The sequence below is a fragment of the Moschus berezovskii genome, chromosome 15 (genome assembly GCF_049115385.1).
Source record: "Moschus berezovskii isolate FMDL1 chromosome 15, NW_MosBer_1.0, whole genome shotgun sequence".
Lineage (NCBI taxonomy): Eukaryota > Metazoa > Chordata > Mammalia > Artiodactyla > Moschidae > Moschus > Moschus berezovskii.
Window position 1 is genome coordinate 33,085,449 of NC_142474.1, and position 15,824 is coordinate 33,101,272.

Genomic DNA, 15,824 nt, shown 5'->3' on the forward strand with positions numbered 1-15,824 from the left:
CACTTGAGATTCAAGTGTCAGAAAATCAAAATTGAATTCATTGTGACAGGGAGGGCACGAGCAGATGAAATAAGGACAGCGATGAACATTTTCAAGGGTTTGGGTTTTATCAGAGAAATAACTTAATATTCTTAATTAGGGATTAATTTGGAGAAGGAAATGGCAACCCACTCCAGTGTTCTTGCCTGGAGAATCCCTGGGAGAGGGGAGCCTGGTGGGCTTCCGTCTATGGGGTCACACAGAGTCGGATACGACTGAAGTGACTTAGCAGCAGGGATTAATTAAGGATTAAAATGAAGTTACCTGTTAACTTCCATCTCCTCTGGATCAATATAAATACAATCAAACAAGAGTTGAATTAAAGGGGGAGGACTTACGAGGCTAAACTTGGTTGTAAACAGAAATAGTTGTTTTATGGAGTTGAGGCATCTTTGTTGCATATTTTGAATAGATAGATATGCTGGTAGCATTCGTTTGAAGGTTGGGGTAGAAGTTCATAGGTAAAAAGTGAGAGTTTATATCATCTCTCCAACCACTGTTAAAGGTTTGTGTAACTTTTTTGTTTTTCTGTGCATGACATATACATGGGCATCTAAACATGGTTTTAAAGATAGGCAGATCATATTTTATAAAATATTTCTTAACTTATTTTTTTTGACTTGTCTTGAAGTTCTTCCCACTTCATCTTAATTGAGTAAAGATCCTCTTCATTCTTGGGATTTCCCTGATGGTGTCCAGTGGTTAAGACTCCGCACTTTGACTGCACAGGGCATGAGTTCTGTCTCTGGTTAGGGGGCTAAGAACCCACACACTGCATAGCACGCCCAAGAGAAAACCAAACAAAAAAATGTGCATAAGGATCCTCTTCATTCTTAATTACTATACAGTGTTCCATAATATGAATAATAATTTAATCATTCTTTCTGAATTATTTAAATGAAATTAAGTTGATAATACTTATTTATGTATTTATGGCCCAGGAAAGACTTGTTTTATTTATATACCCACAATACAAATAACATTGTTCCTGACTTTCTAGTGATTGTTTCATTGCTTCTTTTATCCTTTTTATGGACAACATCCAGTAATTATTTACATAGTCATTTAGATCATAAAGCAGACAACATTAATATTATTTGCCTCTATCATAGTGACTCCAGTATCTGGAATTCTTATTAAGGCTTAATTTGAGTGGTGAATTCTCAACTGTGTGATCTTACGACTAGAAAAATGACACTTTTAACTTTTGATTGTGCTAAACTCCCTCCACCCCCCGCAGGCTATCACCAGTTTAAATAGTGAAATATTTTACTTTCTTACTGGACACTTTCAGTCCTTTGGTTTTTTGGCCACACTGTGTGGCATGTGAGATCTTAATGCCATGACCAGGGATTGGACCTGGGCTCCCTGCGTTGGAAGGTGGAATCTTAACTGGATACCAGGGAAGTCCCCTGGCCACTTTCAATCCTTTGGCTGGTTGTTATTAATATAAATTGTGGCCTACTTTAATACTGCTGTATAGCCTTGAAGGTAGTCTTTAGAAAGATGTTAAGAGTCCTTGTTGTTCGCACCATATGTTTTTAGGTCCTTGGATCTTAGATTTCTTAGAATTTAATTTCTGATGGGATGGTGATCTTAGCTGTGCTCCTGCCCTGTGGTCCCCATAAGCAGGTATCTTGGTTTCTGCTTGGGTTTTTGGCACATTTCTTCAGCTCCTGCAGTGGTTTATAGGTAGAGTGTATTGGATCTGTGGGAACAGGAATCTTGTCAGTCCTTCCCTATATTTGTTGTCTCCAGTCAACAAAAGCAGATCTGTTGTGTAGTTCAGTTCAGTTGCTCAGTGGTGTCTGACCCCATGGACTGCACCACGCCAGGCCTCCCTGTCCATCACTAACTCCTGGAGTTTACTCTTAACTCATGTCCATTGAGTCGGTGATGCCATCCAACCATCCCATCCTCTGTTGTCCCCTTCTCCTCCTGCCTTCAATCTTTCCCAGCATCAGGTTGGATCCTGAATGGGTCCGTTCTTTGCATAAGGTGGCCAAAGTATTGGAGTTTCAGCTTCAGCATCAGTCCTTCCAATGAATATTCAGGACTGATTTCCTCTAGGATGGACTGGTTTGGTCTCCTTGCAATCCAAGGGACTCTCAGGAGTCTTCTCCAACACCACAGTTCAAAAATATCAGTTTCTTCGGCGCTCAGCTTTCTTTATATTCCAACTCTCACGTCCATACATGACTACTGGAAACTTTGTTGGCAAAGTAATGTTGGCTGTCTAGGTTGGTCATGACTTTTCTTCAAGGAGCAAGAGTCTTTTAATTTCATGGCTGTAGTCAACCATCTGCAGTGATTTTGGAGCCCCCCCAAAATAAAGTCTGTCACTGTTTCCATTGTTTTCCCATCTATTTGCCATGAAGTGATGGGACCGGATACCATGATCTTAGTTTTCTGAATGTTGACTTTTAAGCCAACTTTTTCACTCTCCTCTTTCACTTTCATCAAGAGGCTATTTAGTTCTTCTTCACTTTCTGTCATAAGGGTGGTATCATCTGCATATCTGAGGTTATTGATATTTCTCCCAGCAGTCTTGATTCCAGCTTGTACTTCATCCAGCCCAGCGTTTCTCATGATGTACTCTGAATATAAGTTAAATAAGCAGGGTGATTCCCGATTTGGAACCAGTCTGTTGTTCCATGTCCAGTTCTAACTGTTGCTTCCTGACCTGTATACAGATTTCTCAAGAGGCAGGTCGAGTGGTCTGGTATTTCCCATCTCTTTAAGAATTTTTCACAGTTTGTTGTGATCTGTTCTGTAAAGCATGCACAAATAATACACATCAATGAGCACTTTTATGGTTTGTCTTATGTAGAGGAGATGCCCTATTAAGTGGAATTTTTATTGCTGTTTGGCTTGTTAAAAAAATCTGAATATATTTTTATTTCATTACAGATAGGTGATCTTCAGCTTTGCAAACTCGATGAACTAGATTGCTTAATAAAAGGAATTTTATATATTGACTCAGTTGGATTCAATGGACGGTCACAGTGCTATTACTTTGAAAACCCTGCTGATTCTGAAAAATGTCAGAAGTTACCATTTGATTTGAAAAATCCATACCCTCTGCTGCTGGTGAACATTGGCTCTGGGGTTAGCATCTTAGCAGTATATTCCAAAGATAATTATAAGAGGGTCACAGGTACCAGGTAGGTCTTTTATATAAAGATCATTGTTTATTCTTGATATCATAATGGGTTAAAACTGAGTTTTCCTGTATTGTGTATCAGTACATCTTCAAGAACTTGTTAAAATTATGTGAAAGGTATATTTCTATGGGATTATGCAAGCAAATATTGTTACTCTTTGAACATTATGATTTCATGATCTGCTTTTCTTTAATCTCTAATCCTGAAGTTTCATTGCCATAGTTTTACAAACTATCTCATCAGCCTCATTGCGCCCATGGTCCCTGTCCTCAGATAGTGTATGCTGTGTATATACCATAAAGTTACCAAAGCTACTAGGTGGCATTTATAAGGAGAGGGCAAGCAAGATCCAACCTTTGAAACTGGTCTAGATTTTACATGTATACATACACATACGTAGCTAGGGAATGTTGTGAGATCTGGAAGTTGAGGTACTGAGGAGTGGAAAGATAATTGGGGGAAGGTAGTTAAAAGGGAAGGTTGTAGTGAATAGTATCAAATACTGCAGACAAATGAAACAGTCAGGACTGAAAGTAGACCAACAAATCTGGCCTTTAGTAGAGAATGGTGATGATATTGAGAACAGTTTTAGTAGAGTGGGTAGACATACCAGAAGGTGATAGATGAAAGTGTTTTTTTTGTTTTTTTTCCAAAATTTGAAGTAGGAAGGCAACTTCATGCCAGGAAGTAATTAAGATAAAGGTTTTAGTATTTTGTTGTCATTTGTTCTCTTTTTAGAATCTTTGGGAAAGATTTAAGCACAGTTGTCAGTGGAGGAAGAAAGAAATTATATGAAAGAAAAAGTATGGTGAATAAAGCAGGGCCCTGGGAAAGGTAGACATTGGACCCTGAGGCAAGGTAGCTATGAAGAGGCTACTGCTGTAGTTTTAAGTCACACTGTACCTAAAGTTGAAGGCAGAAATGTGGGAAGTTGAGGGAGTTCCCACTAGATGACCTCTGTTTTCTGTATAAAGTAGGAGCAAGACAGATTCTTAATTCGTTTATTAAGCATTTTGTAAAGGCAGGACTTGGTTTTAAGGTCTTAGGATACAGAAATAAAGAGAGTCATGGTCTCTTGCCTTTTTTTTTAAAATCAGAATTCAATTGTATTTCACATTGATAGAAACCATGCAAAAGATTTACATTTTCTCATGTAACAGCGCAATGTTTCAATGGAATATTTCTTGCTGTAAATTAGGTCTCACTGATTTGTGTCAGTGAAACAACAGTTTATATTCTTGTAGGCAAAGTAAAATGACTTAGTGATTGTTTAAAAATTGTAAATCCAGGCATAAATATATGGCTTAATTATTAACATCATCTATAGTCCGTACCAAATCATTTCTATCATCAAGTAGCACCCATTTGTGAAGATGCAGTCCTAACATTGTTCTAATCAGTTGGAATTCAGCAGAAAAATTAAAAATAGTTCAGAAATATCAAGCATACATTTTTGCTGTATATTAAACTATGTGGGCGGAGAAGGCAATGGCAAGCCACTCCAGTACTCTTGCCTAGAAAATCCCATGACGGAGAAGCCTGGTAGGCTGCAGTCCGTGGGGTTGCCAAGAGTCGGACATGACTGAAGCGACTTAGCAACAGTTAAAAGGGAGGATTAGGTGGCAAACAAACATAAATACTTTTTGGTTTAAGGTTTAGTGATCACTTGAAAAACAGGAGCTGGAGATTGGGATAAACAAGTTTCGAAGTGTGAGTTAAAGGAATAATTTTGGGAGAGAAAACATATTCATGGAGGAGTTCTAGTAGGGTAGAGGGGGCTAAAGACCCAGGATAACAAGACTCTTGGATGAGGATGATACAGGGCTTGTACTTGGAGAGAGAAAGGAAAGAGGTGCCACCATGGCCCTGGTGGGCTGATCTGTACCTGAGGCTCCTGGTACCCAGCAGGTGCCCAGCCCGCATTGGAAACATAAGGAGGTGGGCCCTGTGTTTTGCCACTTTGTTGGCTTATGTGAATATGTTTTCCTCAAAGTGTCTATTAGGCACTTTGTTTTTATCTTTTCACAGACTTGTTTTCTACTAGTGGCATCTGCATGATGGAGATGGGGCAAGATTGGATTGATACATGAATATGGTTTTCAGTTCATAAATTCTACTTTACTCTTCTTATTTTGAAAAATGTTTCAATACTGTGCTTGTTTTTAATCACAGTCTTGGAGGAGGAACATTTTTTGGTCTTTGCTGTCTTCTTACTGGTTGTACCACATTTGAAGAAGCTCTGGAAATGGCATCACGTGGTGATAGCACCAAAGTGGATAAACTAGTGCGAGACATTTATGGAGGGGACTATGAGAGGTTTGGACTGCCAGGCTGGGCTGTGGCTTCAAGGTAAGGGAAGGGGGCATGTGTGCTCTAAGAAATACAGGATGTACAATGGAATGTTATCAGCCATAAAAAACAAAATCATTTGCAGTAACATGGATGGACCTAGAGATTCTCATGCTGAGTCAAGTAAGTCAGAGAAGAACAAATACATGATATTTCTTACATGCAGAATCTTAAAAAAAGCTACAAATGAACTTAGCTACAAAACCAAAACAGAGTTTCAGATGTAGAAAATAAACTTACTGTTATGGTGGGGAGTGGGGGAGGGGAGGAGGAGGGAGGGATAAATTGAAAGATTGGGATTGACACATACTACTATACATAAAATAGACAACTAGTAAGGACCTACTGTATAGCACAGGGAACTCTGCTCAATACTCTAATGTCTTATATGGGAAAAGAATCTGAAAAAGTATATATGTGTGTTTGTATAACAGATTTTTGCTGTACACCTGAAACTAACACAGCATTGTAAATCAATTATATATACCCCAATAAAAATTTTTAAAATAATACAGGAATAAATTATTAAGTATTGGGTCTGTTTTTTACTCTTTAAATAGCTTTGCATACTATGAAGTCACCTGTTTAAAGTGTACAACTTAGTAGTTTCTAGTATATTTATAAAATTTTGCAGTCATCTTTGTAATGTAATTTTGGAATATTTTTATCATCCCAGAAAGAAACCTTGTTTCCATTAGCTCTCTCTCCCCATTCCCTCCCTCTTCCCATAGTTCCTGGTAAACACTAGTCTGTTTTTTGTCTCTATATGGCGTCAAACAACAAGTGATTTTTGTGACTGGCTTCTTCCACTTAGCATAATATTTTCAACGTTCATCCATGTTGTAGCATAAATCGGTACTTTGTTCCTTTTATTGCTGAATAATATTCCATTGTATTGATATACAACGTGTATCTTTTGGGTTTTAACTGCCTTAACAGGTGTAAAAGGATGTCTCATTTTGATTTGTATTTCACTGATGACTAATGATGTTCACCATTTTTTAATGTTTAATAAGTTTAACATTTTAATAAACATTTTTAATATTTAATAAGATTTGGCTTATGGGATCTTCCTGGACCAGGGATAAAGCCCGAGCCTCTGCATTGTCAGTCAGATTCTTATCCACTGTACCACCAGGGAAGTCTGGGTGCAAGGCTTTTAATAATAAGAAAAGGTACTTGTATACTTGCTTGTTTACTAATTTTAGGTACTTTATAAATTCCGTAGATTTCATTTTCTGTGTTTGCAATAATTGCTCAATGATGAGATCCCTTTTCTGATTGGTTGGGTTTGTGATCAAGTCATACTTATTTATGTATCAGTTTTGCTCATCAGGCTTCCCTGGTGGCTCAGAAGGTAAAGTGTCTGCCTGCAGTGTGGGAGACCTGGGTTTGATCCCTGGGTCAGAAAGATCCCCTGGAGAAGGAAATGGCAACCCACTCCAGTATTCTTGCCTGAAAAATCCCATGGACGGAGGAACCTGGTAGGCTACAGTCCATGGGGTCGCCAAGAGTCAGACATGACTGAGCGACTTCTCTCTCTGCTCATCAGGTACTTTCAAATACTTGATCTTCTAGGGAAATCGGAAACTCTTAAAGTAGTTTACTCAGGGACTCAGCTGTCTATACTTTGCTTTGCTCAGATAAAGCCGTTTACCAGATATGAATGTGACCATTCAGCTGAGTGGAACAGCTCTACAGTTGGAGAAGATCACTAATTGAGGCATGTTCCTGGAACTTAGCCTGGTTTCAGAAGGAGCATGGTGCTTTCAGTGGATCTTAATGTGCAGATGTGTGTGCATAGTTGCTCAGTCATGTGTTGACTCTTTGCAACCCCATGGACTGTAGCCCGCCAGGCTCCTCTGTCCATGGGGATTCTTCAGGCAAGAATACTGGAGTGGGTTGCCATGCCCTCCTCCACCTCTTCCAGGGGATCTTCCCAACCCAAGAATCGAACTTGGGTCTCCCCATTGCAGGCTGAACCTGCAGGGAGGCCCTTCAGTTCAGTTCAGTTGCTCAGTCGTGTCCGACTCTTTGCGACCCCATGAATCACAGCACGCCAGGCCTCCCTGTCCATCAGCAACTCCCAGAGTTCACTCAAACTCATGTCCATCGAGTTGGTGATGCCATCCAGCCATCTCATTCTCTGTCGTCCCCTTCTCCTCCCACCCCCAATCCTTCCCAGCATCAGAGTCTTTTCCAATGAGTCAACTCATCGCATGAGGTGGCCAAAGTATTGGAGTTTCAGCTTTAGCATCAGTCCTTCCAATGAACACCCAGGATTGATCTCCTTTAGAATGGACTGGTTGGATTTCCTTGCAGTCCAAGGGAGTCTCAGATTACCTGGTGTCAAAGCTAGATTTCATGGAAACCTCAGGGAAGGCCATTTTCTCATTCAGAATGCTTGAGTTCTTGAAGTTGCATTTCTTTTTGAGCAGATGTTCTGTTATTTTGTAATAAAAGTTCGAAGATTTGAACAGTGTTGCCCTGAAAGTTACTTTTATCTTAGTAAAGTAATGTTAAGTTCTGTTATGCTGTTTTACCTTTGGTTTAGCAACCAGTTATTTATTTTTGTTCCCTCACAGCTTTGGAAACATGATGAGCAAGGAGAAGCGAGAGGCCGTGAGTAAAGAGGACCTTGCCAGAGCGACTTTGATCACCATCACCAACAACATTGGCTCGATAGCAAGAATGTGTGCCCTTAATGAAGTAAGGGGACATGGATTTCTTTAGTTGCTCTGAGGAAAATACAGAACTTACTATGTGGGCCCCACCTTGTATACAACGTCTGTCTTCTCCGAACAGTGCCTAAATGTAGTTGTAAGTGGTGGATTTTGTTTCATTGGCATAGTTAAAATGCTTCACATGTAGATTAATCTTAACAGATTTTTATTTTCTTACTCAAGATAAACACTGCTACTGTCTCGAAGCAGAGCAGAAAGCAGAGGAAGGTAGGGAAGGTAGCCAGCTTTGCAGATAATGGGGACTGTTGGGTGGTGGGGAAGGGTGGCGATGCTGAATATAGATACCATGCTCACTGTTCAGCTCGAGAGTCCCTGGGAATGAATCCAGAGGAAGGCACTGAAGCTGGGAGAAAACTGAGTGGGCTGAGGCGTGCCCACCCTGCTCCCCTCCAGCTGACTGCGGCAGAGCTGTCTTTGTGCTTTCAGCTTCTTTACAGTGCTGCCTTGTAGCATTCAGGTCAAGCAGCATTGTACAGGGCTATGAAAGAGCTAAGAATGGCCTTCCCTTGGGGATCCAGTTGGTATAGCTTGTCCCTATTTATACACTTTTGTTTAAATAAAGCTTTGAAATAGATAATTCAGGCATGTGACTTAAATCTCAAGTTACAAAAGGATTGTCTCATTTTTAATTAAAAAGATACTGTATTTTCATGAAGAAATTTAAAATTATTTGACTGTTTTAACACTTCTGTTTTCTTTGTTGCACATTCCTTTTCCTGTGCTTATGTATTTTAAGATATTTTAGTTGATGTGCATACCATTTTGTTTTTTATGTATTATAAATTGCAGGGTTGTATATTTGATTTCTTTTTATATCATAAGTCATTCACATAGAACTGGGCATTTGGTTGCTTGTCAATGATTGCTCTGCGATAAAGCATTTTTAAGCGTGAAACTATTTCCTTGGATGGATTTATTCTTTTTTTTTTAATGTTTATTTTTGTTTATTTGACTGCAACGGGATCTTCTTGTGGCTAGTGGGATCTAGTTCCCTGACCAGGGATTGAACCTAGGCCCCCTGCATTGGGAGTTCGATGTCTTACCACTGGATCATCAGGGAAGTCTCTGGATTTATTCTTGATAAGGGATTTATTCAAGAGTGAGATTTCTCATCTAAAGAATATTATACTTGGGGGACTTCCGTGGTGGTCCAGTGGCTGAGGCTCCATGCTCCCAATGCAGGAGGCCCAGGTTTGCTGCTTAGTCAGGGAACTAGATCCCACATGATGCAACTAAGACCTGGAGCGGCTAAGTAAAGAGATAAAATAAATATTTAAAAAAGAATACCATGGTTATGAATCTTGGTGGATATTGCCAAGATGCTTTGTACAAGGGCCACACCATTTTAGATCATTTTTAGCAATGAATGAATGGATCGGTTTTACCACAACTTGACTAATATTGGGGGTTAGTTAGAATTTGTGTTAGTTGTTTTGCTGACTTTTTTTTCTTTTAATGCCTATTTAAAATACAGTTTTATTTAAGATTGTGTTTTCCACTTATAGTGCTTATAAGGTACAATGTTATTTCCTTTCCCTGTGTGCATATTCCAGCATTATCAAGAATGCCCAGTTGTTTACTTATAGGAGCTCAACTTTAAAGCTGCCTTGGAATTTGCTTGTCCTTCAGTGTTCTGTGTGAAACAATGCTAAATCCCTACTAAGTTGGTGTAATCAAACTTCAGTGGTGGGCCCAGATGGAGGTGCTCTGCCACCAGGGAAGCCCCCAGGCCTTCCTCCTGGCTGTCCTCCAGTGCTCTGGTACAGCTTGGTAATGATAGACTTGCAGACTTTTTTCCAGCTCCGTCTGCCTTTGTTTAGATTCTTCCTTCACAGTATGTATGTAGTATGTAAGATCTTGGGTCACTCAGACATCCAAGGAAGGAAACTGTCAACATCTAGAGTCTTTGCTAATTTTTAATGGCTCTAAAATTTTACTTTTTTTGCTCATTTAGTGAGGTTGAATTTTTTTCTGTGTGATATTTTCTCTTATAATTTGCCTGTGTGTTACTTTTCTTCTTTGAATTGGTCTTAGTATTTTTTTTTTTTTACTTATCTGTATAAAATTTTGTATTTAATTGTAGTTATGGTTTGTCATGTTAATTCAAACACTTTTCCTAATCTTTATTCTCCTGTGACATTTTCTGGCATGCTTTGAAGTGGGTTTAGAGTTGTCTGGGGCTCAAATTTAAGTAGCCCTGGATCAATTGGAGTAAATGTAAATACTTTTTTTGATCAACAGTCAACTTACTAACAGAAACTATGTACATGATACTGTCTTTGAGGTAGCTTTTATGAGAGAACAGAAATTAACGTGAAAAATAATTGCCTTTTTTTGATGTTCTCAGAACATTAACCAGGTGGTATTTGTTGGAAATTTCTTGAGAATTAATACGATCGCCATGCGGCTTTTGGCATATGCTTTGGATTATTGGTCCAAGGGACAGTTGAAAGCACTTTTTTCAGAACATGAGGTAAGCAGAGTTATTTCCTGTAACATGTTACCTTCATAAAGGGCAAGCTGTTCATGCTATGCTAGAATTTGAAGCAGTACTTATTATTTGTTTCTGTACTTGTATAATATGGTTAACTTTGTTCATGTTCAAAAGCTGTTTCTTACCTAATTTAATGTAAGGTAAATATTTGGTTAATTTCATTGTGAGCTTTAGCAATTTTAAAGAAGAAAGTCTTGACAAACATCCAGCTATATTCCTGATGTCATTTTCTTTTCCGAACCATCCTTTGTATTTTCCCCATTGGAATTTGTACTTAGATTGTAAGTGTACTTAACTCTGAGTTCTTTTGTCATTTTTCGATGTCAGTTTTTATTGTATTAATATAGGTCTTGTGCTAATTATTTTATTTAAGATATATGTCCTGAAACCAACTCTATCAGAAAGCATTCCAGGATTAGAGCCGCACTGTCATAAGAACTTAACACATAGGCTATGTGAAAAAGAATAATTGAATTTTTCAACCTGATATCCTGTTTTGGAAAGTGTCTTTCTGATTTGAGGAACAGTAAAACCAGAGCTAGGAGAAGGCAATGGCACCCCACTCCAGTACTCTTGCCTGGAAAATCCTATGGACGGAGGAGCCTGGTGGGCTGCAGTCCATGGGGTCCCTTAGAGTCGGACACGACTGAGCGACTTCACTTTCACTTTTCACTTTCATGCATTGGAGAAGGAAATGGCAACCCACTCCAGTGTTCTTGCCTCGAGAATCCCAGGGACGGGGGAGCCTGGTGGGCTGCCGTCTATGGGGTCGCACAGAGTTGGACACGACTGAAGCGACTTAGCAGCAGCAGCAAAACCAGAGCTATGAAAGGGACTTTGTCTTTCCTCCCCTTGGTTTTGGGGCAGTTGGACTCTTTCAAGTGTTAAAATGGATTGTAGATAGTGTTAGCATGAACACTTTCCAGAATTGTGTTTGCATACTTACTTTATGATATGAACCCTTTATGAGGTTTGGTTTTCCTTTCTGGCTAGCCTGTTTGCTGTTTGTCCTTGTATTTTCCATTTTCTTTTAGGCCTCTGGCTCTAATGTTGATCTCCGTACTTAGGGAGCTCTGATTATTTTAGGTTCTCTGAGTCATGAAATATACTCCTGCCTGCACACTGAAGTCATTGTGGTTACTGTTGTGAAGCTTTGTATAGATTGTTTTCAAGCCTTTTTTTTTCATTGTTCACTATTCTCATCTTACACTTCTTGGCTTGTAACAACCTCTTTCACTAGATAGTAGCTTGGGTCTGGAGTGGAACTCAGCATAATGGCTAACCTTATCCCTTCTTTTCTTGTAAAATAAAACCCAGATATAGAAAATCAGGTAAAACAAAGTGTGTAACTAACTGTTACGACTCTGCATTTCCACTGCAGGAGGCTCTGGTTTAATCCCTGGACTGGGAACTAAATCTGTGCATGCTGCAGGGCATGGCCAAAAATTTAATAATAATAATAAAGTGAACACCCTTGAATTCTGTCCTCTGGATGTGATTGAGGGTTTCTGAGTGTTGCTGAGTCTTGCTCAGCTGTGTCCTCCTACAGTTTCTGACTTTGTCATAACACGTCTATGTGGCTGCTTTTTTTAATTTATTTTTAATTGAAGAATAATTGATTTACAGTATTGTGTTTATTTCTGCCATACACGGACATGAGTCAGCCATAGATATAAGTATGTCCCCTCCTTCTTGAACCTCCCTCCCACTGCCCATCCCTCTAGGTTGTCACAGAGCACCAATTTGAGCTCTGAGTCATACAGCTAATTCCCGCTGGCAGTTGCACATGTAGTACTACTATATTTGTCCTGCTTTCCTCCCCACCCCAGCCCCCCGTCCACAAGTCTGTTCTCTACATCTGCGTCTCTGTTGCTGCCCTGCATATAGATTCATCAGTACCACCTTTCTGGTTTCTATATATATATATGCGTTAATATGCAGTATTTGTTTTTTCTCCTTGTGACTTCAGTCTGTATAACAGGCTCTAGGTTCATCCACCTAATTCGAACCGACTCAGATGTGTTCCTTTGTATGGCTGAGTAGTATTCCATTGTGTAGATGCACCACAGCTTCTTTATCCACTCCTCTGTCGGTGAGCGTCTAGGTTGTGTCCGTGTCCTGGCTGTTGTAAACAGTGCTGCACTGAACGTTGGGGTGCATGTCTCTTTCAGTTCTGGTTTCCTTAGGGTATTTGCCTTGTAAGGGGATTTCATATGGAAATTTTATTCCTAGTTTTTTTAAGGAATCTCCATACTGTTCTTCATGGTGTTTGTATCAATATAAAATTCCACCAACAGTGCAAGAGGGTTCCCTTTTCTCCACACCCGCTCCGGCATTTATTGTGTGTAGACTTTTTGATGATGGCCGTTCTGACTGGTGTGAGGTAATAGGTATCTCATTGAAGTTTTGATTTGCATTTCTCTAATAATGAGTGATGTTGAGCATATTTTCATGTGCTTATTAGCCATCTGTTTATGGCTGTGGCTATGTATGTCTTCTTTAGAGAAATGTCTTTTTAGGTCTTTTTCCCACTTTTAAATGATTGGGTTGTTTGTTTTTCTGATACTAAGTTGTATGAGCTGCTTGTATATTTTGGAAATTAATTCCTTGTCAGTTGTTTCCTTTGCTATTCTTTCCCATTCTGAGGGTTGTCTTTTCACCTTGTTTGTAGTTTCCTTTGCTGTGAAAAAGCTTTTAATTTTAAAATTTTTGTTTATTTTAGTTTTGTTTTTATTTCCATTATGCTAAGAGATGGGTCATAGAAGATCTTGCTTTGGTTTATGTCATCGAGTGTTCTGCCTATGTTTTCCTCTAAGAGTTTTATAGTTTCTGGTCTTACATTAAGGTTTTTAATCCATTTCAAATTTATCTTTGTGTGTGGTGTTAGGAAGTGTTCTGATTTCATACTTTTACACATAGCTGTGCAGTTTTCCCAGCACCGCTTTTCGAAGAGACTGTCTTTTCTCTATTGTATATTTTTGTGGCTGCTTTTTTTTTTTAGTCAAGAAATAGAGTGAAAGGGCAGGCCTCTCTTGTGTGGCCGCATGTTCTTTGGAGAAACTTTTCTTGGAAAATAGACGGAACCTTAGTTATTTTTAGTATTTCAGAGACTTATATGTTCTATTCCACAGCAAGTCTTTCAGGATCTTCCCATACTCCTTTTGTGTTCACTTCTCTTACAGTGCTTTACTGTGTGATCGCATCCTTTGGATGCGATAGATTCTGTGTCATTGTACGATTATTCTCTGATTGTTACTGGCAGTTTCTTTCTGCCAGTATGGGTTTTGTCTCATTTTCTGTTTTCTTTTTGATGTATTGGTTGTTTTTGACCTCGATTGCTTACTTCAGGAGATGGTCCAGCATGGTCTTCCTTCAGCCGCTGCTTCTCTGTCTCAAGTCTCTGCCTTCCCCTCCAGTGCCTCTGTTCTTCACATGTTGCTCCTCTGACCTCACCGCTCTCTACATGTTGCCTGAGGGTCCTGTTGTCCTGCTGGCTGCTGCCTGCTCCAGATCTAGACATCTGGTGGGTGTGGCTGCTTGGGTGCCTAGGGTGCCTCAGCTTTGCACATCCAGTGTGGAGGCCCCTTCCTTGCTCTCTTCATCTCTTGCTCCTGTGTCTTTGTTCTCAGGAGTGGTGTGACCGGCTGTGGGGGAGGGACTGCAGTCTCCCTGCCACCCTCCTTCTCTTCTTCAGGCCAAGTCTTGAACCCATCCCATCCTTCTCTGCTCTCCACCTCCAGCCCAGCAGGGCCCTCACCCTCTGTGACTTGTCCCTGCCGCTCCTCCATTGCACTTCATGTCTCATCTTCCCTTCATTCTGGAATTGTCTTGAAATGCTTCAGGCCCCCACTGCTTCTCATCGCCTCATTCCCCGGAGATGGCCAAGGTACTCTCTCCTAACCAGAGGTGATGGCCACTGTGGGCCTCAGAGCTTGAGGGCTCTGGTCTGATGTGCCACAGTGCCCTCCCCTGCTTGGGAGCTCTTCAGAACTACTCTGCTGGCCTTGGGCTCAGAAAATGGGTGTCAGGAAATGAGTGGCAGGAATTAAGGGCCGTGTTGGCTTTAATACTAGTAATCATATTTATGGTAATATAAGTAAGTGTAAGGAGAATTGCTCTTATTTTTTTTTTTCTTTTTGTTTTCAGGGTTATTTTGGAGCTGTTGGAGCACTCCTTGAGCTATTGAAGATCCCCTGACTGTAACCTGGGGAGAGGTTCCTGGAACCTTCCACAGTGGGATTTGTGGATGGACTCTTTTTAAGACTTACTCAGTTTTATGACTGTCTACTACCTGAATCAAAGCGAGAAAGGACAAGTGTATTTTTCTAAGTCATCAAGATAAATTCTTAAAAATTCAGTCTGAACTAATAACCAGTAAGGAAATATATATGTATTAAAAAAAAAAAAAGTGGACCATGTCGGTGAGGCTTCTCTGTATTTAAGTTGCTCTTCAGTATAGCTTTGTTCAACTTGCTGTGTAGTTTTGAAATTCAGCATCACTCAGTGGAGCCACTTCAGGAGAGGGCTGTTCTTTGTTCAGCTGGCTTTGGTTTTGTGTCCTGTTGAATTTGGTAAATATAAGGCAAGCAGCTCTGTATTACAGTCTAATCACACTTTTGTCAGTGTGGCCTTGGAGAGCGTCGTCTTTGCATTAACTTTGGAGTGTATAGCCTTGTATGAACATTGAAAAACTTTTCAAGGTTCTGCAAACTTATTGGGTAGGTGAATTCTTAATTCTGTGCCTGTAACTTTTAATAAGCTACTTTTGGAAGGGCAGTTACAGGTTGTTTTACACTGCAGATCCTGGGAAGGTCTGTTTGTAATGATAGGACTTCTCCCCTGGGCAAGATTTCTTGGGTATTGGATGGATTACAGATGTGACAGAAGTGAGTAAGCTAGTAGAAAAAGCATACCTGGAAGGGCCAGAGAGAAAAAACAGAAAGGGCCGCTAGTATTGACATCTTTTCAGGGAATGGGGGGAATCTGGTTATTTCAGGCCAGTAGAAAGGGAGGAATGGAGCTGTCCATTGATTA

The 15,824-nt window shown here is 39.9% G+C and overlaps 1 protein-coding gene across 3 annotated transcripts in view; it reads left to right on the plus strand.

The window, feature by feature from the left end:
* Nucleotides 1-15,387, plus strand: part of PANK2 (pantothenate kinase 2) — a 31,974-nt gene extending 16,587 nt beyond the window's left edge. For 2 of the 3 annotated variants that reach the window (XM_055423907.2, XM_088843973.1), the window contains 5 exons: nucleotides 2,950-3,203; nucleotides 5,376-5,552; nucleotides 8,138-8,261; nucleotides 10,644-10,769; nucleotides 14,937-15,387. In XM_055423907.2, the coding sequence (XP_055279882.2) occupies nucleotides 2,950-3,203; nucleotides 5,376-5,552; nucleotides 8,138-8,261; nucleotides 10,644-10,769; nucleotides 14,937-14,987 (732 nt within the window). In that variant the 3' untranslated portion in view covers nucleotides 14,988-15,387. Of the gene's footprint in view, nucleotides 1-2,949; nucleotides 3,204-5,375; nucleotides 5,553-8,137; nucleotides 8,373-10,643; nucleotides 10,770-14,936 lie in introns of those variants that run through there. The other variant, XR_016039161.1, reaches the window with a different exon arrangement.
* The last annotated feature ends 437 nt before the right edge of the window (nucleotides 15,388-15,824 follow it).